General features: G+C 47.7%; 1 protein-coding gene across 1 annotated transcript in view; it reads left to right on the top strand.

Annotated features, from left to right (window-relative positions):
• The window catches only part of LOC119090913 (BAI1-associated protein 3), a gene marked incomplete in the record, with an annotated part of 201,384 nt that overhangs the window by 5,732 nt on the left and 169,341 nt on the right, over positions 1-26,311 (top strand). Inside the window, 2 exon segments of the mRNA XM_037213638.1 lie at positions 2,510-2,576; positions 23,466-23,644. Of these exon segments, the coding sequence (XP_037069533.1) occupies positions 2,568-2,576; positions 23,466-23,644 (188 nt within the window).

The raw sequence follows: 26,311 nt of genomic DNA, 5'->3' as shown, positions 1-26,311 counted from the left end.
ATGGACGTGGCCCGGTCACGCGTCCGGACAGAGAAAGGTGGGGTAGCGGAGGAGGGAAGGCAGAGAGAGAGAGGGGGGGGGGGACCGACCGTAAAGTTAAAAGGTATGCATGCCATAGAATGCCACCATAAAAATGGAGAAGATGTGCTTATCTTTACAGCGTATCGCAGCGTCAAATGTACAGCTTACAAAATAGGCGAAAATGATTTTCAAAGCCAAATTATTAAACGTCTAAAGTGGAATGTCGCGTATGCCTAATCCGGTTCAAAATTGGTTCCTTTCCAGCATTCCTTACTAGTTATTCGTAGCATATGGTCGCCTTAACTTTACAGCAAACGAATGCATATAGCTTTCAATTATCATGGACTTAACCGGCTTGTTAAATGACAATACAACATCGAAATAAATTAGTTTTGTAAACAACCCTTGAGAAATGCGGAATTCTCAAAACGTCCAACTGCGGCACATACTGACCTACTGCAGCTTGGTGACTGTCCTTTGTTGCAGCTATTTTGTCGTTGATAACCGCCGGTCGAGGGTCGTGAAATGGCCTAAATAAATACAGCTAGGTCAATGGAAGTTAGCGAGATCCCGCGCGTTGGGGGATGAACCCCGCTGCCCGAGAGAGCACGATGGAATCCCCCGCCGAGGGAGCACGATGGAATCCCCCCCGCCGAGGGAGCACGATGGAATCCCGGCCGAGGGAGCACGATGGAATCCCGGCCGAGAGAGCACGACGGAATACCGGCCGAGGGAGCACGATGGAATCCCGGCCGAGGGAGCACGATGGAATCTCGGCCGTCATTGCCTCTGAGCGCTAGTGTGGCCACTCTAGTCGTTAGAACTCCATAAAGGGGTTGTGCGACGGCGTGCGAGTGAACTCTTAAAAACGAAAACTAACGAGGCCGTAAAATCGTGCTACTTTTTGCGGTCATCCTATAAAAGCTATCAAATAATGTTTTACACGCATTTCAACAGGAAGAAACATTAGTTCACTATCTGGCAAAGCCAGACATGTCTCGCAGCCTTGCACTGCAATGTTTCCAAGACTTTTGAGCTCGAAGCAGAAGTTGCCGAAACACGTACGGCTGGATGAAGACGGCACGCCTGATTACATCGCATTTAAGTGCTGTTCGTAACACATGCGCTCGCCAATTTATTTCTTAAGTGGCGCCTCGTACGGCAATGGGTAGAGCGTTAAATTTGCACCATGTGCTCCATGATCTTTTCACAGACCAGGTCAACGATTTCAGCCTAAATGCAAATCTGGCCTCCTATGATTGCTAGGGATGCACTAATTTAAATAAAACTCACATGCGTTGAAGTACACCATCAAACATACCGTTCGGTATTTAGGATTTGTCTTCAAAATCTATGTCCGTGAACAGGCAGCTCAATGTCAGCTCAATTTATTGACTTAGCCCAGTTTTACCCGATTTTATTGGCTATTGATACACAGACATTATGATTAAGATGGCCATTAAAATATGGCACTTCTATAAAACAATTGGCATATTTTGGCCTAGATCATCGCCCACCAATATGGATGTCATGTATGAAAACCTTAGACATCCCATGAGACATAAAATGTAACACGAACGCCCTGTGACCTCGGAAATCTTCGCTGTCTGTTGCTGCTGTCAAGTGCCACAGGTAATTCGCAAAAATGCATGTCCTCTACATTCACATACTGTCCTGCTCACTCGCGCATACATGACTGAAGAGGATTTACCATTTTCGTACGACTCGTAAGAAATTAATATAGTGACATCAAAATTTTAGGGGTTTCCAGGCCAAGTATTGTTTGTCTCGAAAGCCGAAACGGGGCAAAATATGTCGTGACCTTTCTAGACATCAGATGACGTTCCCTGGCATTCATTAGTCCTTCCTGAACCCGGAAAGACAATTTACTGGTCATGTAAACTTCTGTAGAGCTTTGCATGTTCTTATATGATTGTTCAAAGATGTTACCTTAGTTACGCTTATCCCACTTTTGGGTCGATTTGGGCGGCGTTTGTGTGTCTCAAGAACGCTCTGGTGTTTTAGGAGCTCCCTCTCCGTTAGCCGCTTAAACATTCCTGTAAATACTTACGATAGGAGAGTGTTGGACCTATACATGTGCATGATAATGGAAAAATTGGCCTGGCTTGGCTTGAATGATGCGGAAATTTCAAAGTGGAATTAAAGGACTCCCCATAGCCTGCATTTTAGACAATGGTCACTTAAATCATGTTTCCCCTTGTTAAAATTTCATTCTTACTATACTGGTGTACTTTGAAGTGTTGTGATTTCTCACGAACTCAAAATTAAAACTGAGATCAACAATTATAAGCGTTTACGACTTGTCTGAGGCTGTTTCACTATTATGTTGCATTTTGTGCGGTGTGGGGAAGGCGAAGCCCGTGGGAGGGCGTCGTCTAAACAGACCTCTGTGTGCGTGTGCTCGTGTGCGTGTTTGCTCGCGTGTACGTGTGCTCGAATTCTAACTGGGCACTGTTGCCTCCTTCAGCCCCCCATCGTGATCCTGAACCTGGTCGTCGTGGAGGCTAACGGCCTGGAAGCGAAGGATGCTGACGGTAAGAGGCCGGGCTGCGCCCACTGGCGCGCCGCTGCACGACAGTTTTGGAGCATAGCCACTGCTGTTGTAGTCTGGTGCTGCAGTATGCTAAGTGTTGGAATGTTGAATTATGTATCGTACTGTAGTAGTTAGATATATTTGTCGGCTGCCCAGGACACTTCGGGTTCCTAGCTAAATGTCAGTTTAGTTGTTTGGCTTGTTTTAAGTTGTGTGAGCATTGAGTCATGTACGAACGTGTGAGGCTGACGCTATTTTAATCTAGGCCCTCATCGTTCTCGATATAATGCTCACCAAACAGTTTGTCACGGTGTACGATATATATATATATATATATATATATATATATATATATATTCTTTACACTATGATGTCATTTTCTATACGCAAATATGATTTACACGCATTTTCCATGAATGGCAACTGATACCACCGATGAAAATGGCATGATTATAAGCATATCTTGCGCAAAAACTGCTCTAAAAACATTCCTCTATTCCAAGCCCTGTTCAGACATTTGACTTCAGTTTCAACATCAGCAATGGTTGCACCGAATGCAAGTGGCATTCTGGAACTTTTCTTGTCCCACAACTAGTCGCCAAAATTATTTGTTTGCCTCAGCACTGTTTGTTTTGGGCACGGCGTGCCATCAGCCCACATCGCTCAGGCCACCGTCTACGTTTCATACGAGCCAGGTTGTGGTGATTACGTGATTACGTGATTACGTGATTACGTTACGTTTCATACCAGCCAGGTTGTGGTGATTTCTCTGTGCTCCGATTGGAGGCGTAGCAGTTAATCGGCCTGTGACCGGCACCGGAGCTGCACAGTGCACTTGCTCAGGCTCTACCAGCGAGGCTTGGGCTGTAGTCTAGTCTAGGACTTGTAGTCGCTGACTTGAGAATGTGTACTATTGCTTCCCAGGCCTTAGTGACCCGTACTGTATGATGGGAATAGTGCCCGGTTGGCATGACTTCGCGGAGGGGCCTGATTCTCATTACTTCACTGAAGATCCTGCTCTGCCATTGCCTGGGGCTGCTGGTAATAGCCTAGTTCTTCCCGCACTTCCCGCATCTTCCACACGCTGAACCATTAACCTTTGCATGCCTATATCGCGCTTTGATTGTGCCAATCCGATCTTGTGTGCTCGACCACCGATATGTTCTGTCGAGATGTTTGGTACCCGCGAGACAACTAAGTCGCTTTGCCTCCGTAGATCAAGTTGGTGCCTCCTCATGAAGTGTGGCTGTTTATGCCATTTTGGCTTCCCTCACCCCTGCAAGCTCTGAATCACGCTTGCGTCGGTGTGGTGGGGCATGGAAAAGGTGCTTTAACGCTATGTGCATGCGAGATTACTTCAACCTCTCCGGATTTCTTATTTCACCGCCAAACCGTTCAAGCTAGAGAGCTGGATTGTAGTGGCACTTCCTGATATGTCAGCAAGTGTCACTGTGCGTGACATTTCGAAAATAGTTTGGAGCTTTGCATCGTTGCCGGTAGGCTTCAGGCTTTATTTGTGAGAGAAACGTCAGGACAGGCTCCTGTCTTTTTAGACATGCATTGTCACACCCATCTCACAAATGAAAGCCGATATTAACCCAAATTAACTGTCATGTAGTTGATGGGATGGCATGCCAAGATGTCGATCGACAGGATAATCATGCAATTGATAGGATAGTCATGTAATCGATGTCATGCTATCGATGCCATGTTATCGATGACATACAACCGATGGCATTGAATCGATGGTATGTTATAGATTATCCGAAAAATGGAATCCTGTCATAAATAATAGCTGAAAAATCAATATGTGGATTAAGATTATATGCAAAAAGCATGCATGGAATATATATATATATATATATATATATATATATTCCATGCCTGTCTTTTTATGGGACATGCATAAGCCGACACACTACAAAAATGACGGCATAAGACCGGACATTTACTGTCGCCATACAGACGATATCTTTGTGGAGGTCAATGACATCGATCAACTAGAACGCTGCAAAAACAGATTTGAAGAGCGGTCTGGCTTAAAATTCACAAAAGATCTAAGTGTGCAAAAAAGTACTCCTTTCTTGATGTGACTGTTGATGGACAAGGACAGCGATTTAAAGCGACTGTATACCGAAACTAGACTAACAATGGACGGTGCTTAAATGCTGACAGTGAGTGTCCTCGTCGCTACTAAATTAGCGTCATAAGGTCCTTCATTAGACGTGCATTTGAGCACTCCTATGATTGGACAGGATTACATTGAGAATTGATAAGCATCAGACAGATATTGGTGAACTACAGTTTTTTTCTCAAATTCTGACGTTGACAACAAGATACGACATATGACAAGACACTTTGACAGAAAGCCAAAACCAGACATACAACCAAACGTCAAACTGTACTATCAAGATCAAATGACATTTGCCCACAAACAAGACGAGAAAAAGCTCTACGGGAAATTAAGTTTCGACATGGAAAAGGCACCAACGACCAAAAAATAGACATTGTCATTTATCATCTTGATAAGAAAATCATTATTTTTTTCTTTGAGAGACAGCCCAGACAAGCCCGACAACCTGAAATGCACCAATGTAGTGTATCAATTCAAATGTAACATTGAAGGCTGCAAACTTCGTTCCATTCCATACATCGGTGTGAACACGACACTGTCACGACGCCTCACAATGTACTTACGTGACGGGACACCTCTGGACCCCATGCGACACGAACACGACAGAATATTGACACGACAACAACTGACAGACAAGACTGACACTTGACGGACGTGCAATGACAGAAGACGCCTTCAAATTTGGGAAAGCACATTCATTAACGAAATCACTCCAACCCTAAACAGACAAAGTCTTGTACAACTTTTGTACTATTAGGTGGTGGGCGGTGAGCACTATTGATGAGATCGTAGCGACAGTGTTCTCATTGTGTCTTTGTAGTGTTCCCATTATGAGTATATTTCATAGGTATCAAAGTGCAAATAGGGTTCTGTCTTACTTCAATTGACCATGCTTCAGTTGTGTTCTTCGTACCAAAAGATGTTTTTTCAAAAGAAGTGCCCATTTTGTATCCTTTAAAACTCAAAACTTTTTTATTGTGGCATTCAGTCTTCTCCGACGATGAGATAGGAATCTCGAAACGTTAGAATGTAAGGAGTGATGAATATATGAGTAATTTTGTGCGAACCATATTTAACCTAAACGACAACGCCGATTCAAAAGCCCGGAAACTAGAACAATGCGTCAAAGAGCTCGTCAATGCCAATTCAGCAGATGTTTGTACTCGAGCATGTAAAAAAGGAATATATATATATATATATATATATATATATATATATATATATGTATGTATATATATGTATATATACATATATATGTCTATATATAATTCATATATCATACACTAGTGCCATAAATTTGCATGCATTGAGGGTGGTTAGCCACCTAATTTGATAATTGTAACATTCATCCTACGCTGATGCATGAAAAAATGACTCCCAACTGTTCGAGCTTCCTGCTTGAGGCCGCAGCCATTTTTTAAGTGTCCCGCGGGACAGTAGTTGGGCGGCGGTCGCACAGTGTCGCCAACGGACAGTGATCACACACTGTTTGACCCAGGGCCGATACCAGCGTACAGTCAGCCGAGAGGCAGCTGTTAGTGTACAGTCAGCCGCGCGCTCAGTGAGCAATGCTTACATTTAGAAGGCAGACTTGAGAAGGCAATACAAGAAGATCCTAGTAAGGGCATTGGGGGCCGAGGGTTCATATCTTGTGGGCATGTGGGCATTGTTAACAGCCCAGTCCACGATGGTGACATAACTGTGACCATTGGTAGCAGCTCAGTCCACGATGGCGACATGACTGTGACCATTGGTAGCAGCTCAGTCCACGATGGTGATATGACCGTAACCATTGGTAGCAGCTCAGTCCACGATGGCGCCATGGCTGTTTGGTAGCGGCCCAGTCCACGATGGCGACATGGCTGCGACCATTGGTAACAGCTCAGTCGACGGTGGCGACATGACTGTGGCACCCCAGCAGAGCCGACTATTGCGAGGGCGTATGTCTGGAGTCGCAGCTGGAACGCAGTACAGGAACGTGGAGAGATCCGATTTTACGATATGTGTACACGATATATCTGCGAAACGTGCGTTTTCTCCAACTGGTTCGTATGTCCAACATTTGTCACCGATCTGAAGTACTACAATAGGCCGATGCATATTTTCAATGTGGGGTAGAAGTTTTGCGAAACTTATTAGCTTCACCGTAACGATTTGCTCAACGTCAAACGTATGAATTTAGTCCTGATTGTCCAGGTCTTACGCCTGGCACCGATTAAAAACAAACCATTTAGCGTTGCTTGGGACCCAGCGCAATGCGGGACTAAAATACGAATAAATACAGCAGATGAGAATTATTTTCGGGCCAGCAATAAACTTTAGACTTGATCCTTTTGGGTGCTGCTACTGATATTTTTTCGGAATCTGGTCAAAGTGAAAAGTTTGATCAGACCACGACCATTCGTTCGAAAGTTCGCTTCTGAAGTCGGTTCAGCCGTCTCTGATGTCTCAGGAGGGGATGGGAATGGGGGGGGGGGCTAATTTGAGCCGGGATGCATTGGAAGCGAAGTGAACCGTGAGATAAATCAGATAGGAGTTATTATCTGAGTTAGGGTTACTGAGTTAGAGATATCAGAGTTGCCATGTGTAGTCGTGCTGGCCTTGATGACGGCATCGTTGAGTCAGGTCAACACATGGTCAGGTGAACTGGTCGGCGGCAAAAGGACGGCACCAGAGACGACAAGTTGTTTTGGAAACACATCTGAAATCCACCGTCTATTTCATTTGTGGGGATAACTAAGGGCTGGTTTTCATATGTTTTTGATGGAAATAGTGAGTGCTCTGGCCACGCATTTTGCTGCGAAAAGCCATGGAGCAATAAACTCTCATAGATAACCGCAAAGACAAGGCGTTACTGTTGTTGTTGGTATCCAATGGTAGTTCATGAGCTGAATATTGGTTGGAAATATAAACTTCCTGTATTGATGTTGAAATATGTTAATCCTTCGTTTCACTACCTTCGTAGCCCAGGCTCTACTCTGGGCCATGCGCCACTGTATCCGCTCCAGGCTCCACCCTGGGCCATGCGCCACTGTGGCCGCTCCAGGGTTCATCCTGGGCCATGCGCCACTACAGCCGCTCCAGGCTTCACCCTGGACCATGCGCCACTACAGCCGCTTTTGGAGTCGAGTTTTGCACAAAACATTGTGGTCTATGAAAGAAATAACGGCTAGCTCTTTTTAACCGGGGTTTTCAGAACAAGTATGGCGTGGCTGCCGTAGGCACGCACCATTTTAGATTCAGCGCTGCAGACCAAAAGCGTCAAGCATTGTCCTGAATACGGTCTGGTGGTGGATTGACGGCGACACGAAAGCTTTAAAACATTTACACGAACATAACGAAAACCACCAAGAAATCCAGAAATGTCGTTTTTGAGCAGAAACCAAACTCCGCCAGTTTTCTTACAGCAGCTTCGAAGGGGGGGGGGGCGCCCGGTGCCACGGCAGAGGTCATGGGTCAAGCAGAGCACGTCAGAGCATCAGGTTACCCGCGCTACGTGCGACTGCCCGCGGCCTGGCGGACCGAGAAATCGAGTTATCGAGTTTGCCGCCATCATTACTCGCCGCTGGCATCAGGCTGCGGTGGTATTGGGAGGTATGGCTCCAGTCTCCGTGTGGAAATGTCTTCAGGGCGCCACGATCCGGAGCAACGGGAAAGAGAAGGTCAGCGCGGCAGGCGAGGCTTGAGCCTCAGGCCACGGGTGTTTGTGGTCACGGTCAGGGAATGCGCGAGCCGCTGCATGGGGGTTCGGGATCTAGGTAGCACTGACTTCGTGGACTGGTTCGTTATCCACGAGTTTGTTATCTTTGACTGTGCAGCCGTCTTTCTGCACCTGTTGGCGCCGAATATTTTGTTACAACCACAACCCCTACCATGTTTCAGGAGGAAATATAGGCGAACACATTGTGGAGGCCCATCCTCTTTAACCAAGGTGGACTTTCTGGCTTTCGGTGACGGCGAAATTCTTAGATAGCGCGTGATGCATTTTGGTTCGTCTCTAAGCCTTTATTAAATTTCGACGGACTGGAGCGGGATCAGGAAAATCTTTTGTTCTTAGGCAGCCAACACCAGTACTTAGAAATCATCCCAAAAGAAAAATTTTCATATTTAGGACGTCATGGCTGCGGCTTGCAATGAATACGCAGCATGATCGAAATAGCTAGGCTTGCAGAAAAGGTAAGCTGTGTTCACGTCGCCACCAAACATTCCAGGTGGGTCCTCTGGCGAGCTTAAAGGAGAGGGGTAACAGCCAGTTTTGTCTTGCTGCTTTCAAGACGGCGAGCTGATGTTATTTCATCAAGACATGGGCTTGTCTTGCCCCCATCCGTCCCTTTTTCTTTGGCCACCCCTGTTATGAGACAGTCTCGCTATCAAGCGTGGATCATGCCGAGCTAAGCAACTGTGAACGCGGTCAAGATGTGACTTGTGGGTTGCCAGGAGACTTGGTTTCCAATGTTTTTACAAAAAGAACTCGGATCCTGGTTCATGCTGTTTTTTGCGGAGACAAAGCCGTGGGTCAAAACCGTAGCTTCTACTGGTTCTTTCGACAGCCTGATATCATAGCTCCCGGGGCCCACTGGCTCTTGGGGAAAACAAAACCCTGGACCATGGTTCCCACTGGATCTTTCGGCCAAACAAAACCGTGGGTCACGCTTCCCTTTGGTTATTCAGCAGACCGTGGGCATGGTTTCCGGTTCCTTGCTTTCATGTTTTTTATAAGAACATTAGACCTTGGGTATTCGCTCTCACTGTTTTCTATGGGAAAAAGGTTCCTGATTCCTGATTTTCAGCCACACATTCACACAATCACACTGGATAACCCATGTACGTTTGCTTTGATAGCTTAAATAATTGGGTTGGAAAGGAGCCAAAGTCACGAGTAAGAAACAAGGACAAAGTGAGTTAGAAAGTTAGTTACAAGGACAAAGGTGCCAACGGACTCATCGCTGAGAAAAGGAATACCGATATTCCATGTCTACAGACATTCACCAACCAACCCTAGAGCAAAGCTAGTGTCGCAAGTGCAAAAAATAAATATCCGAAACATGGATCCATGATTACATGAATTCAAAAGTGGCCAAATTCATATGAGTCAGTTGCTCATGTTCCATTTGCAAGATGCGACAGATCCTGGCAAGATTTCATTGGGGCAAGGTCGGAGCAAGCAACTGAAAGTTTGGATCGCATGCTCTGCGCTATGCTATGAGCTTACGCTATGAGCTATGAGCTAATGCTGTGAGCATCGATATATTAATCATCTATCAATAATACCAGGAATGAAGTGACATAGCTAGTTGGGTGACTGCATTGTCTAGAACATACGAGGCTGACCAGAATCACAGGTAACATTCTGGTCAGCCTTGATTTTGTTTTTTGCTGTTTACTTTGACATCATGCCAGACTGGCTATTGGTTCTTGCTGCTACCTTTGACATCATTCCAGACAAGGCCTTGGTTCATCCTCGATCCTAGTTTAACTCTGAGCTACATCTCCGTAATTGCCGAATCTCTGCATAGTTCATGCTGAGCCCTGTCTCCTGCTGGATGCCTGAAGAAATGCCGGACTGGATCGTGATTTGCGTCTGATCCCTAGGTGTACTGTATGCTGAATTTTGTTTTTTCTAGTTCTTTCGGCTTAGCATCGAGCTGGATCCCGGTTCTTGTTGTATTTCTCGGCCTCCTGTCAGGCTGAGTCTTGGCTCTTGCTAGATCTTTCTGCTCACTGTCGGACTGGACGTTGCTTCTTGTTGGTTCTCTCGGCTTCATTCCATTTTGGTTTCTGGGTTCTTCCTAGTTTTGTAACCAGGAACCGGCTCCATGGAAGAAGTGTTGGGAACGAGGCACTAATCCTGTGTTTAGGGCTTCGTTGCAGATCAAAGCTAGTTGGGTGCCCCAGCGCTCCTTGTCCTAATCTGGAATATGCTAATCAGCTTAGTCCTGGGACTTGCTGGGTTATCACCAATAGTGAAAAACTCGCCGGGTCATTAATGGGATCTTAAGACAACAAGCCGAAAGATCCTAAATCCTCTCAATCTGAATCCTGGGGCCTGACCATGATTCTCCTAATTATTCTACGAGGAATAAGGCTGTTAATCCTGTCTTATCTATATGCATAATGTTTCTCACAAATGCACTTAACGACTTACTTAAGTTTTACTAAACAGCAAAGTTAGGAAATGCAGTTGTGTGTTGCGTTTGAATTGACAGGATCAAAACCTCCCTCTTGGTTACGTTGCATCATTTTTGCAACAAATGCAGGCGCTGCACTTTTGCGGTATTCAATTTGTGGTCAGCTTTCTACCTTTGTCGGAAACTATCTTCTCCTACAGTTGAAACACCTACGCCCCCAAAACTCTACACTAGGTGACAGTTTTGGAACGAGAGACATTCATGGCATCGACTAAGTCTCCCAATTTTGGCAAGGGTACGTATTCCGTAACACGAGCAAACCAGTGCAATGATTTTGTTCGTCATTTGAGAAATGCTGCTGTGCGTTAAGAAAAAACATTCTCCTTCCTCCTACGGGTAGCTCGAAATGAGAAGGAATTGGATTAAGCCGTCATTCATTTCGCCGAATTGACATTTCCATCACCACTTCTCCCAAGAGACAAAAATACGCGAAGAGTCTCATCTCATTGTCGCCTTTCATTTCCGTCGGATAATTCGTCTGTCTGAGCAGATTTCGCTTGCCTGGTATTTTCCTGAGTCACAAAGATTCTTTACGTATACAATGCACACACGAATAACGTTTCGCAGTCAGTCGAAACGTTAGTGGACGACGTTTTGTTTGAAGCCTACTATGAGGCCTGGCAGAATCGCTCGCTCCCTCAGCATGTTTTTTATAGCGGGACCAATCAGTTATTTACAGTAAAGTCGAAGACGTAGCCAAGAGTTTTACCGAGAACTTGGGGCGGCTAATGAATTGCTCAATACGCCTGCGGATGTTAATCCGGCGCCTCGCTGGTGTTGGAGGCGTGGAATATCGGACACGGAGAGTCCGCTCAGGCGCACTGTAATCCAAAACACCAGCGTAATCAATTGATGGCGTGCCGAACACGGTGCTGGTCGTTGGCACAACTTTAATTACCTTTACAGGCCGGTGCCGTGTGACCTTTCTGACCTTCAATGACCGGGTCGTATGCTTTGTGTGACAGAAAGTAATTGCATGTGTGTTATAGTGACGACACCATCAACGGAGGAAATGACGGAAATAGACCTTCTGTGTCGTAGGCCATTATCAACTTACAGGATGACAAAACAGAAGAGAGTCTAGGTGTGCACCAGCTGCAATCATCAGGCGTGTGTGAAACTCAAGCAAGACATTCGAATGGTAAAGTTAAACACGCCACTCTTTAAAGATGCTCCCCATCTTGGTATGCACTTGATTCGTGGCTAATGATTACGTAGGAGGCACCATTTGCGATCTCGGTCCATGGCTATAAGGTGTTGTTTTCGTTATCGGCTGCGAGAACTACGGACCAGCATGTCTCTACGGCACGTGACGTTCTGAACCGACCTCTTCCGCTCGCCTCCCGGGCAACCTTGGTCAAGCTTGCACCATAAGAAGTTTCGTCGGGAGACGCCGCCCATGGCGTAAGCCCAACACGCAAAGACACGTACGCGTGCGTACGCGCACGCACGCGCACGCCTCTCCTCCCCTCCTAGTGTGCTCGCAAATGTACACGTACATGCACACGTACACGCACACGCACACGCAAACGCACACGCACACGCACTCGCGCATACACATGCACACGCACACGCACACGCACACACACACGCATACAAACCATGCGGCCATCAGTCGCCCCGGATGTTACCACCGAAAAGTGCCACGCTGCTGTCATATGTGCTGCCCATGTCACGGACGCCCAGATCGACACCAAGCGATGACCATGTATATCGCTTACTGGCCCGATGGTAGTGGAGCGTATACAGCAATGCATGGGACTGCCCAAGTATCAAGTATGCGGTAATCATGGATGTCTTACTATTACCTAGCTGGAAAGATTTTGAGGCGATCGGCCTGTTACTGACCTGCATCACGTCGAGCAGATCCCGTGGTTCTGATAGCTACACAAAGGGTTGACTGAATTAACGGAGGTAAAGCAGCCAGGTGCGCAAGACATTCCCAATGTCATCTGCAGGGACGAAGACTACATAAAATCCTCTTGTGCTTCACCCCACACACATGTTCTCAGTGACTTCCCCCCGTCGACGGTCGCCTAACCGCCTCACACTGCTCACCGACCCAGAACGTGCGGTGAGCTCCTCGCCTCCCACCAGCTGTCCATAATTCTGTTGGTCGAGCTGCGTGGATTCGAATGGTCACGAGCGGGGCGAATAAGCCGCCTCCGCTGGACGCACGTCATGATACAATGTGCATTGGTCAAGATAAAATAGCAAGTCGAGGGCCGCGATAAATCGTGCCGGACCGCCGATGCACGTGCACGCGCCGCGTGTGCAACACACATCGTGTTGTACCTTTCGCTAACAGTGCGGCTAACAGGGTCTTGCTATCCTGCTGACCGTAGGGAGAACACCCTGATACCAGGCTGCAGGAGGTCGGCCGTTCGATCGATCGTCTCCTCAGTGACGCGTCTCTCTTCTGATTGGCCTCTTCAAGGTTCGGTGGCTTGTCCGCGTCGACGCGGTCCTTGAGGCGGCCCCACAGCGTGGGTCTATGTGTGGCAGGTCGGCAGAGTGAGGAGGCCACAGCGTGGGTCTATGTGTGGCAGGTCGGCAGAGTGAGGAGCCCACAGCGTGGGTCTATGTGTGGCGGGTCGGCAGAGTGAGGAGCCCACAGCGTGGGTCTATGTGTGGCGGGTCGGCAGAGTGAGGAGCCCACAGCGTGGGTCTATGTGTGGCAGGCCGGCAGAGTGAGGAGGCCACAGCGTGGGTCTATGTGTGGCGGGTCGGCAGAGTGAGGAGCCCACAGCGTGGGTCTATGTGTGGCGGGTCGGCAGAGTGAGGAGCCCACAGCGTGGGTCTATACGTGGCAGGTCGGCAGAGTGAGGAGGCCACAGCGTGGGTCTATGCGTAGCAGGTCGGCAGAGTGAGGAGCCCACAGCGTGGGTCTATGTGTGGCAGGCCGGCAGAGTGAGGAGCCCACAGCGTGGGTCTATGCGTGGCAGGTCGGCAGAGTGAGGAGCCCACAGCGTGGGTCTATGCGTGGCAGGTCGGCAGAGTGAGGAGCCCACAGCGTGGCGATCTTCAGGCTGGTGCGCCTTTCACGGAATGCTAATCAGGCCAATCCAGTGAAGCAGTCTCAGTGGTCTCGGGGAGAGGTGTTGGACTCTTGATCCAGCGGCACTGGGCACGAGTCCCAAAGCGGCCGCATCGGCTTGACCCGACTGAAATGGAAAGGTCAGCTGGCAACTGGCCAACGAGGTCAGCCTAGGCCTCGGGGCGGCTGTGCCGCGGCATTGTGCAGCACGTAGACCCCCGCCCCCCGCAATTTTGGCAGGCAAAAGGGCGGAGGCGAAAGTTGTTCACTGACGTCACGGCTGGGGTGGCGAGGTCACGAACGTCACGGCTGGGATGGCGAGGTCACGGTTCGGGGGGCGAGGTCACGAACGTCACGGCTGGGGTGGCGAGGTCATCGTGCACGCAACAAGCTATCCTCAGCAGGTGCTCTGAACCCAAAGCCACCCGCTTTCAACACATTCGGAACGCATTAATGAAAAAACGGGACGGAAAAACCCGTACCGTGGGCGGTGTCAGCCCGTCCTGCTGGAGCTCCTCCTCGCCTCAATCTGACCGGCTTAAGAACCACTTGACTGACATTTTCCTGGGGCGACTCGAATCCACCCCGTCCCCTCGGATGGGTAAATGGTGAGGCAGGCTCTCTAGCCAGCCGACCTATCGGGATATAAAATCGGCATGAGTGCTGCTGTTATCTCCAATGCGCTCACATCTTCGAATTTTTGGCCACGCAATTTGAATTAAGATAGTAGTGATATGAACAAGGATCCCACACTGGCCTAGAAAGCTGAGCTGACACGACGTACAGCGAAAAGTGTCATAATGATTGATGGGAATATAGACGTTTGAAAAAGTCCGACGAAGTTAAGCTCAAAGAAATACGATCACATAGCCCGGCGCGCCTGCGTCTTCAGCATAAAAATTGTTCTTATTCAAATGATTTACCAGTGGGCAGCCAGTGAGCTCAAAGCCAGTGGGCATTTCTACCTCTGCTGAGATTGCAGCGTTTGTCCTCTTGTATTCATGCATGCGACTTAAGCCCGTCGCATAACTTAGATGCCTTAATGTAGTTACTATTATATTATGATATTGTATTATAACTATATGTGATTAGATGTCTTAGATGCAGTTAACCATGATCACTGATACAAAAGACGCGGCTGAATCGAACAACAGTTCGTCAACAACAAATCGAACAACAGAGTTCGTCTGCGGTCTGTCACGGTGGGAGTTCAGAATGACGCCGGACGCTCACCGCGTACCGCGTCATCTGACAGGTCGGGACGACATTTCGTCGCACGGTTAGGGAAGCAGGGGAGGAGCCCTAAGTACTGCGTCATCTGACAGGTCGGGGCGACATTTCGTCGCACGGCTAGGGTAAGTAGGAAGGACAGAGGGATATATCACCGTAGGCCATCTTCCTTTTGCCATGAAGAAAACAGCTGCCAGAAACGCTCTGGTAGCTGGAGCACATGCTAGTCCCGCGCAGGCCGGTTCGTTTTGATTTCATTTTGCAGACCGCTCAGCCGGGCTACCATTAGTAGAACGTATCATTTGCCCACAATCGGCACATAACAGCCATCTAGCACGATGGTGCAATGACACTTACAGTGCGCAATTGGAATGTCAACTACAATATGATTTTTAAAAATGCACAAAACGGCTAATTGTAACACGTGCCAGATATGAGCAGCTTCAATTACCATATAGCGATGTTCGTAGATCGTCCAGCCGTTGGTTAAGCCTGCATAGCTTACATCTGTTCCGAGAACACCATAATTAGTTCGTAGCGTCGTGATCCTCGTGGGTATGCCACTTTTGGCACCTCTTCCGCGACCTTTGTTTTAATTGTTTTGGGTCCTTGTAGACGGGCCACTCGAGCTTCATCCCGGCTTTTCTGAAATAGGACAGATGTGTTTCGTGGCGAGAAGCGAAGAATGTCCTGCGTCGTGAAGGATGAGCTTCTGCCTGAGGGATGTACGGCAGAACATGACAGACTCGGCCGCAGATAAACCGGCTTCTGTTGCCCCTAGAGGAATCGAACAACTGGGCAAATTAAGGGAAACCGGGCGAGTTAAGAGCAACACAACCCGACGGTCCTCTTTTGTGAAACGCATATGTTGACCAGCCGAAATCAACGCTTCATACCATATCAATTCCGTTCGCCTATACATGTGGGCGAAGTCAAATGTGATGCATAATGCACCTTATCACGGTTACTGGATCTACAGCTTGTGTGATGCTGGCAACCAGCTACGTACGGGATTAGATTTTCTATTGCATACGGCGTCTAATCGGCTAGATCGCTGGACTAATCAGTTTTCCTAAAAAATATGCCCTCCTATGAAATCTTAAAGTAATGCAATCCAACAACTTGGTGTGTGCTGTAGGATAATGATTGGCTTTTGTATTCAAATATGTAGCGAGTATCAACTGGAGCATTTTACTAGATATTTCTGTTGCATGTAAAACATTTCATTGGTGCTAAATTTGACGCCTGTACAACATGTCTTATTGTTGTTGTCATGGCTACGGGTCTCTACAAACTTTAGGACGGCATAAGTTTGTGCAATTAGGTTTAAGGTGTATGCAAGTGCTATTTCAAGCTGATTCACATCGCTAAATATTTTCTGCGCAGAATCGTGGTGCGGTGCACCATAAAACAGAAATACGGCGGCCGCCACCTCATTATTATTTCTCAATGAAATCAAGACAAGACGCGCAGTACGGCATCGTTCGCGCCTGTCGACATAAAGTGTCCGCTCAAGATTTATGAGCCAGGCTCCTTCATAGCATTTTACTGCAAAAGGGCTCTAAAAATGATTTAAAGTTTAACGGTTCCATCGCGCGAAGGACCCAGATTCAATGCCTTCGCGCAAGCCCGACGTGAACAACGCAAAAGGAAGCACTTCCAGCGGCCGCTCCAGCCCCCTGGGGCAGCTTAGGTGCTGAAGCGGCAGCTCGCTTTCCAGGCAGGTGCGTGGCTTTGCCTTAAGCATGCTTTTCCTCTCACGTACTCTCAAATTAATTAAGCCTCCCCTGATAAGAGGGTCGATGAGATGGAAAATGCCATTGAGGCGCCCTCCCGTATCTAAGGTTTTCCCAGGATATCCTTCCGGCTTGTTGTGCAATCGTGCCAAGTTTTCTGTGTCATCTGGGGCATTCATTACTCGTGTTTGGACGCAAAAAATGTGTCCATAGTCTCTGGCTTCTGAAAATTGACCTTTTTTGGAACAATGCACGGCCATCTTCGGCCGGGGCGGGCGGAGGGCGGCAACCGATAAAGCCGTCGTTTGCGGTGGCGGGGACGTCAACTGTTATAGTACTGGAGCTCTACATTATGTATATATATATATATATATATATATATATATATATATATATAAAGATATGTATGCTTAAAACACACAAAAAACTAAGTGCTACATGTTCAAAATGAAGGAGTTGACCGGTTTTTGTAAGTTCCGTGGCAGGGTGGGTCGTGTGGACTCCGCCCGTTGATCGATATTCAGTTCTTGTTATAAAGAACAGCGAGTCAGGGCGAGGATTGAGCTCTCAATTGGCGTTCAGACATATAAATGGCGTACCCTGCTCACTCGTTTAAATGCCAAAAATATTGACAAGCGCCAATTTCCAGTGCGAGTGACAATGCCAAACAATTAGGCTCAAAATGTCAATGGCTGGGCAAGACGTTAGCGGAATCTAAGTGGAATCTAAACAAATAAGAATAAGGCAAGACGTTGGCGGAATCTAAGAAACGACGTTTGATCACCATATAAAATTATGAGTTTTCTTTTGAAAAGATGCTGCAGTGAGTTATAAGATTTTGTTGGGTGGTGCCCAGGGTGCCCTAAAAGAAGTGCTGCCACTGATTAAACAATGTGTACCCATTTGACCAGCAGTGGCAGTTTCGGGCCGACCGAACTAGCTCCCCACTGTTCCACTGGCTGGGTAGAGAGGGGGGGGGATCTGATCAGGTTCCACGTCCAAGCACGCTTTCTGGAACTGGTGAGCGCGTTTCTGGGGCGTGTGGTTCTGATGCGTAGAGGGTACGTGACGCCTTCCCGACTACATCATGCTACTATCAGTTAACCAGGGCGCGAAGGCTCCCATGCATCTCTGTGTGTCTTGATGCGGACAGCACAACGCTTTGTTTGTCCACTCCTATGACACTTTTGGTATTGTTGCTGCTTCCTCCGTTTCCGGCATTTTGTGAAAATATGATTATCTGGTAACGTGTTGTATAGTTGTATCGTGTTTCTGTTTTGCATATGTTTTACATCCGGTGCATCACGACATATGCACTGAAGCTATTAGTTTGCTCTGGGCTGTAACCTGTCTGCATATGGCCCGCACCTCATGCACCGGCAGAATTGTCGTTTTCGGGGTGGGGCTCTTCTTCCACTAATCTGCTCACCTAATGTTGATGGTGAGTTTGAAATGTTGCATATGTTGGAGGTCGCTGCAAATGCTGCAAATGTCGCACGTTACATATTTAGCTCAGCTTAGACAGTTTAAAGTGTCAATCATGCCCAGAGAACTGTCAAATTTTAACTCTAACGTCAAATTTAGTAGGGTCACTCATGTAGCCGACCAATACAATGACAGAAGGTCGTGTGACATATTAATTAGAGTGGCAGGCAATTGAGCTAATATGCCACAGTGACCGAGCAAAATAAAGAAATTATCTTTGCGTGCAGGATGTTAGGATATTTCAAAGCCAGGAAGCACAGCTTGCGTTCCAACACGCAGAACACTACGAGAAGCAAGATGCTAGTATCTAGGAAAACTAAATGCGTATCGTAACCCACGAACAACACTAGCGTCGCCTAAAACCCGTGTGTTGGTACCAGTGGCACCACCGAGGTGAGCGTTGCAACATCTGTGCAAAATGACTTGCAAGTCAAAGCTAAAGCACTAAGTTTTAGTGCGTGCGTGCGCGAGCACACACGTTTTCCCTGATGCTGAAAATATTTTAGTCGTGTGTACCCCCTCAATCTGCCCAACGGCTACCCCTGAAAAAAGACTCTTTCTTGTGGGCTTAAAGTGCTGTGGTTTGTCCAGGCGCCCCGCGGTGACGTCACGGTCGGGCTGCCAGATAACTAGTGTGGGCTTAAAGTGCTGTGGTTTGTCCAGGCGCCCCGCGGTGACGTCACGGTCGGGCTGCCAGATATACTTTGAAGGGCTCCGCCCCTCTTTTGCAACTGTATGCTCTGGACCTAACTGTTCCCGATTTAATATTATGAGATAGATATGGTGCCGCCTATTTCCAGTCCATTCATATTTGCATGACGTCATGGAAACGTTGCGCAAATATTCCATCTTGTTGTCTGTATTGTACTCATGATTAAGGACAATGCGGCCACGGAAACATTTGCGTTTGTGCTGATTCAGCTCTTAAAGCTCAAAGCAAATGTCCCAACCAAGATCACGAACTACGTTTTGTAATAACTGACACAGGCATTCTGGCAATTGCTCTTGATGATGGACATGAAGCTAAAAATTGAATAACTTAACAAAGCGTTGTAACCGAAAGTGTAAATGCAAGTACAAGACATCCTGGCACGGAAAAATATAAGCATGGTTCAGAACACCGCAATAAAACACCAAAACATACGCAACTAACACACACAATATGAATTCATACGCACCGATCACCGACGTCACCTTGCGGGGCGTAGAAGTACCACAAGTGGGTCATGCTGTCCACTGCGGCGGCAACTCTGACACAACCAGTCTAGCGGCAGCTCTGATGTTATAGAACGTTCCATGACATAATCAAACAGTGGTGTATTGGACACATTTACTTAGGCATCTATTTACTATTGAGGTATTGATACATTTTTGGCACTTCAAAACGAACGAATACCTATAAGGGAGCTTTTTCCATCATATGTGATCCTTGCATCAAATCTTCAAATGTTCGTCTGTCTCTTTAATGTTGTGCTCTATCTCTGAACAGTGTTTCTGATATTCGTCAAATCCTTTTCCGTGGTTCAAGTTCTGGGCAGCACATTGAGAAATGCGCTTCAACCGCCCTGATGTTTTGTGTGTACTACCTAAATTAATACGGCTTCACGGTTGCGAGTCAGTTTGACACAATTCCCGACTTATATTCCCAAATAACTTCCGAACGGTACGGTGTAGCCGCGCTGAACTTCTCAAAGCTATAAATAACGAAATAGCCGTCCCTTGGTATTAAAGGTTAGACTCATCGTCATAAGGTCGCTGATCCATGACAGGTCAAAGTCCTAGTTGTAAGCCAATGGGGTTCTTTGAGAATTGTTAAATTTGATGAAACAACTGAGAGTTACACGAAACCATACACATTGCAGACGGTTTCTTCGACATGAAAGCAATCTAATTTAAGATTAAGACTACATAATTTGATTGTACTTGAGTCGGTTACAAAGGTCAAGTCGAGGTCTTTCTTATACTGGTACCCTGCTATTACCCTGCTATTTAAGGAGGCTTTCAATGCTCATTTCGAATTTACTGGTCACAGGGAGGTCAACAAATGTGTGATTTGGACTTCATAAAGGTGCGAAGCGATTACTGACCTATAATGACGCTAATCAACTTCTCGTTGTTTATTGGCATACCGCCTAGTGTGATCCTTGATGCTCATCGAAACTTAATAGTCAAACCAAACTCCCAGGTTTGCCGTCATAGTGACCTTCTGAAGATTAAATAGATCACTGATCTGAAATGCACCTCAGCTACCATTTATTTAGTATATGTATGTATGTTGAAACTTCAGACACCGATCTGGACTTTGACCTTGTTTGACCACATTTGGCACAAAGGTCATCACCTAACGACCTCCAAGTTTGACGCAAGTGAGTTAACATATAGGCTATTTATCCTGTAAATGCAAGGTGTCCAACTTGCTCGATTTTGAGATCTGAGGGAGTAGAATGCCCGGAGCATATTAAATCGCGTTCAGAACAAATCATGAAGCTCATCGCGATTGCACCAGAAAACCTGGCTTGATTAACTTACCAACCCATGTCTCTGCCGTCAAGTTTAGCCAGTTGTGAGCATGTCATAACACAGGACGTTGCAACGCCAAGATATTTGTACCAGCACATAATGTCGTTGAAATCATGTTCTGCGGCAAAACTCCCAGTAATCCTCGCCATTGCGAAGCGTAACACTAAAGGTTCGGGTGATGTGCCACAATTTCCCGTACAATTTTACCGTAACCCCATGTCCCAGCGTAATTGTCAGGGAAAAGTACTGGAGTGCACTGTATTTACGCTATAGTGCTATAGTATCGTGCGTGTCATGTGCAGTGCTTTGGTGGTACGTCATACGCCCGTGTTCGACCGTTGATGTGCCATAACACTTTGTTGTAGCTTCACACCAACGCTTGGTGTGAAATTACTCCTGTAAAACGACTCAAAACATTTGAGTGTTTGTGTTCCGAGCGATTGGTGCCCGCACCAAGTACCGGTGTAATGTTGTCTTTAACGCAGGGGATCAATCTCCGCCGTCCCTGGGCAATTTGCCGCTCCTTGGCACCGCACACAACGAAGCCGATTTATACAACAAACATTGCGCAGTCGCCATCGCTTGAACCTTTGACAGCAAAGGCTATCCGGCGCAGAAAGCTTTGCAAAATAATTTTAAAAGCCCATAGCTATGAATACGCCACTGTTCAGCCGCTGAGTTTGTTGTTTCTCCGCGGAAGAGCGAAACGCCAACTTTTGCCTGCAGATGCCGACTGCGAATCGTTTAAGTCGCTAGTTTGCACGAGTTGGCGCCGTTTTGTTCGTGGCGTCGCCGCGCGCCGCTAGCCTTCTCGGGATACAGGCTTCACCAGTCTGATGTGGCCGGCAAAACACTTCAGTACGAGGGTGTTTGTCTTTAATCATGGCGGATGCTCCAGCGCCTTGGCGCCCCGCCCCCTCCCCCTCTCCTTCCCCACAGCTGAGACTGTCGAAGGTAATCGGGCCGCGACCTCGACGACAGATCTAGGCGCCAAATCGACCTGCCGGAATTGTGCTCTCCTCACCTCATCTTTGTAATTGTTATATGCTGAGCACAGATAATGGTCGATGAGCCTCAGTCATTTTTAAGACATCCCAAAAAATTCGCTCCGATTCACGTCAAGTTTTGTTTTACTACCGGTAGGAGGTGCCCCAATTCTGTACACTGTGCTCTGCCCGAAGAGTGCAATACATTTTTCGCTATGTTATCCAGCGACACGTCTTCTTAATGCTATCATCTGTTCATGTCTTGCCATTGATATGCATTTCTCACTATTGACTTGTCTGATCACGTTGTCTGAAGCTCTTGTCTCCATATTTTATCTGGTGCCAACCCATCGTCGGCTCACTGTTAAGCCGCGATGCATGCATGAATAACTTTTTCCAGCACCGCGCGACGCCCTATGGATGGACGTGACTGCAAAATCTGGTTTTTATTCGAATTACCGCTGGCGCCCGGGGAAGTTCGTGGGAGGGGGAGGGGACGTCCGCCGGGGGCGACAGAGATTTGTGAGCGCTGGGCGCTCGGCGACACCGGGGAGCGAGGCTGAGAGGTGGCAGCTGAGGGCAGCCGCGCTCCCTGAGAAGCAGACACGTACGAGCGGTCTGAACACCGAGGAACTGAGCCTGAGAGGCGGCGGCTGAGGACAGCCGCGCTCCCTGAGAAGCGGACTCGTGAGGGCGGTCCGAATGTACGTATCGCCCAGAAACCCGGCTGGGGAAGCAACGCCAGGATATGAGGCAGGACAGTGGCGGAGTGATGTAAAGGATTCAAAGGACAGATAGAGGTTACATCCTTATCTTTACGCTTTGCATGGTTTAGATTTTAACAGCAATATTCTTATCTAGTCGCTGAAAGTAGATAAATATTTAGGGTGCCATGTTATGGAGAGTAGTATGGAGAATAATAATAACAAGCGGAATAACAGCGCTGTGTCGCGGTCACTTTGTTGCTATGGTCGTCCCGTTAACCTCTGCATAACACACACACACACACACACACACACACACACACACACACACACACACACACACACACACACACACACACACACACACACACACGCACGCACACTCGCGTGTCGGAGCCCTCCATGTGCACGTGATGATGTAATGCGAGCATGTCGTGTGCATGAGTGGAAGCCTGATGTACTGACCGAGGGATTGGATTCCCCAGTGACGCACTCACCGCCATTAGCGTGGGTACCAGCACAGCCGAGGTCACGGGTTGACCTTGACCTCCAAACCTCTGGTGCTCCATTTCGTCATCGTCCGGTCGTTTTGTGATGGAACTTTGTGCCGGTTAAGCATGACGTGACGTCCAGTCCGCAGGCACCAGTCAGGAGGCTGCTTCTGCGCCCTCGGGGCATTTGACGCGCCACGGCCAGGCGTGTTCTCAACATGTTCTGTCACGGTTTCACGTTGTATCTTACTTGCATTTGACTTTGTCAGTCCTTGAATTGTGCAATTATTTTGTATGAACGCATACAAGACCCGCTGGCAAGCTCAAGAAAGCTTCAGCACCGTTGACACCGTGTGACCTGGCGTGACCCCTGCGGCAGGCTTCAGTGACCCGTACTGCATGCTGGGCATCATCCCTGGCAGCGCCGCGGCGCCAGGCAACTAGTGAGCGCTGCACTCCGCCCGGGTCACCTCGGGTCAGCCGCTCCAGCCTGCCCGAGGAGGAGGCCGACGAGCGCCAGCTGAACACGCACGCCGACAAGCTGCGCAAGCATCACAGGTCAGCTGATCACACACACACACACACACACACACACACACACACACACACACACACACACACACACACACACACACACACACACACACACACACACACACACACACACACACACACACACACACACACACACACACACACACACACACACACACACACACACACACACCACACACACACACACACACACACACACACACACACACACACACACACACACACACACACACAACCACACCACACCACACACACACACACACACACACACACACACACACACCACACACACACACACACACACACACACCACACACACACACACACGCACACGCACACGCACACGCACACACACACACACACACACACACACACACACACACACACACACACACACACACACACACACACACACACGCACACACGTGCGCGCGAGCACGTGCTGCACAAACGCCGTAGGTCAGGGGCGCGTAAACGCGTCGGAAAATACCACAGATCAGCTTGAGCTCCATGGTGGTGAACACACGTGACCACACACACAAGCACACGTGGTGAGCTCCACAAGCACCATCGCTCAGCCAAGCAACACCGCTCAGCCAGGCACCACCGTTCAGCCAACCACCACCGCTCAGCCAAGCGCTACTGCTCAGCCAAGCGAGTTGCGGGAACATAAACTACGCAAACACACAGGTTAGCTCAGTACTCACGCCTGTAAAGGCCAGACGTCACCCGAACCACCGTGCAAACTCCAAAGTTCAGCCTAACCGTTGTGCAAACCCCAGAGGTCAGTCTATCCGCCGTGCAAACCCCGGAGGTCAGCCTAACCGCCATGTAAGCACCAGAGGTCAGCGATACCGCCACGGAAGCACCAGAGGTCAGCGATACCGCCACGGAAGCACCAGAGGTCAGCCAAACCGCCGTGCAAGCAGTACAGGCCAGATCAACATACGCTGCGCGAACACCCCGGATCATATCAACATGGACTGCATCAGCACCACGGGTCGTTTGAGCGCAAACTGCTCCAAGGCTGTGGTCTGGTGAACAAACACGCCGACGAACTGCGCAAATAACGCATATCAATTAAACGCAAATGAGCGAACGTCACAGACCAGCTGAACACAAATACACAAACGGCGCAAGTGAGCTGAACATACACGCAGGCAAACGGCACACCCAGCACAGATCAACGAGACTGCATGTATCACAAACATGACACAACGGCCGTTGACGGTCGGTGAAGCAACAGTAATCGAAACAAATGGCGGAAATAAGCCAGCGAACAGTGACAAAGTGTGCACACCAGCTGTGGCTGCCGGTGTGCAGTCATGAGATTAACCGGCGCCCAGCACGGGGAGGAGGGAATTGACTTCCCCCTGCAGCTTTAAGAGCACAGGTCAAAACAGAACGCTCGCAGCTTCACGAAATTGTCAGTAGCTGCTCATCTGTCAACTAGGCATCCTTTGTGGAAATTTGGAGCTATGTTTTACCCAGGTCATTGACCTTAATCAGGTTATGAAGGTCAACCTCCCAAACGATTTGCCCACACATAACTTTTTTGTGAGTCATCATCAAACTTGGTATGGTAACAGAATATGATAGTACCTACAGTTTATATAGTTTGGATTTTTCGGAAAATGCGAGACCATTGACCTGAAGTAAGGTAATTGTTGCTATTTTCCTAAATAATGCAAGTTTGCACTATTTTGTGCACTTTTGGTGTTGGATACGATAAAAATATTTCTAACTTGTGTGCATGCACAACCATCATAGAAACACAGAGCACATGACATTGGTCCAGGTCATCACCCCCTTTATGGTTACCTTTTGAAAACACATGCTATGCTCAAAATAGACGAATTTTCGGTGGTTTTGGCCGCAGGGTATTTTGAATATTTCACTTAAAATGTGTGAAGATAAAATCATAATGCATTTTGAGTTCACAACAGGTCATGCAATGTCACATGAGGACATCCAAGTTCAATGGCCTATGTTGCCAGCAGTAGAGAAGCTAGATGAACGAGTGCAATGCGTTTTATCACCTCCTTATCGTGTTTGCAAAGCTGATAACATCTAATTTGATGTACCAACGAACGGGTTCTCAGTTGATACAAATACATTGCCAAGCGTCAAAGGGCTGTGTATTACGTAGACAACAGTTAAGCAATCTTGAATACTTGTAGATGTCCAATACACTATTTCCGACAACAAAAAGTGTTATGTTGGCCACGGAAAGCGGGCTAGCACTTAGCAGTTTTTCAACTGAATAGGCTATGAACTAGACCTAAGCTGATTTCAGATGACCTCTAGGTTGCCATAAAATGATATTGTTGTGTCCGGAATGATTTTCTCTCACAGCTGCACCTGGTAAAATAAACATAGTCAGAAGCACATTGTGAAGAAAAGTATCTATCTTGTAGGTTTCTGGTGGACCAATTTTGACCGGTGGCCTAATCTGACCTGACCCACGTGGGAGAACAGAAATGGTCAAAATGATCTCGGCACAGTCTTTGTGCTTATTTCCGTGTTCCCAATAACTGGCTTGATGTGTTGACATAAGTTTTAACTGCATTCATTGGACCAATCGTTTTTTACCTTTCGTGGTCTCTGGTGACCTCACGTCTGACCTAAGGTCAAAAACTTTGGGTGCACATGGTTTGGCCAGACCTTTAC

Source organism: Pollicipes pollicipes, unplaced genomic scaffold (assembly GCF_011947565.3).
Source record: "Pollicipes pollicipes isolate AB1234 unplaced genomic scaffold, Ppol_2.1 Scaffold_3216;HRSCAF=3773_pilon_pilon_pilon, whole genome shotgun sequence".
Classification (NCBI taxonomy): domain Eukaryota; kingdom Metazoa; phylum Arthropoda; class Thecostraca; order Pollicipedomorpha; family Pollicipedidae; genus Pollicipes; species Pollicipes pollicipes.
The sequence above is the reverse complement of the archived record's forward strand: the minus strand, read 5'-3'. Positions and strand labels throughout refer to the sequence as shown.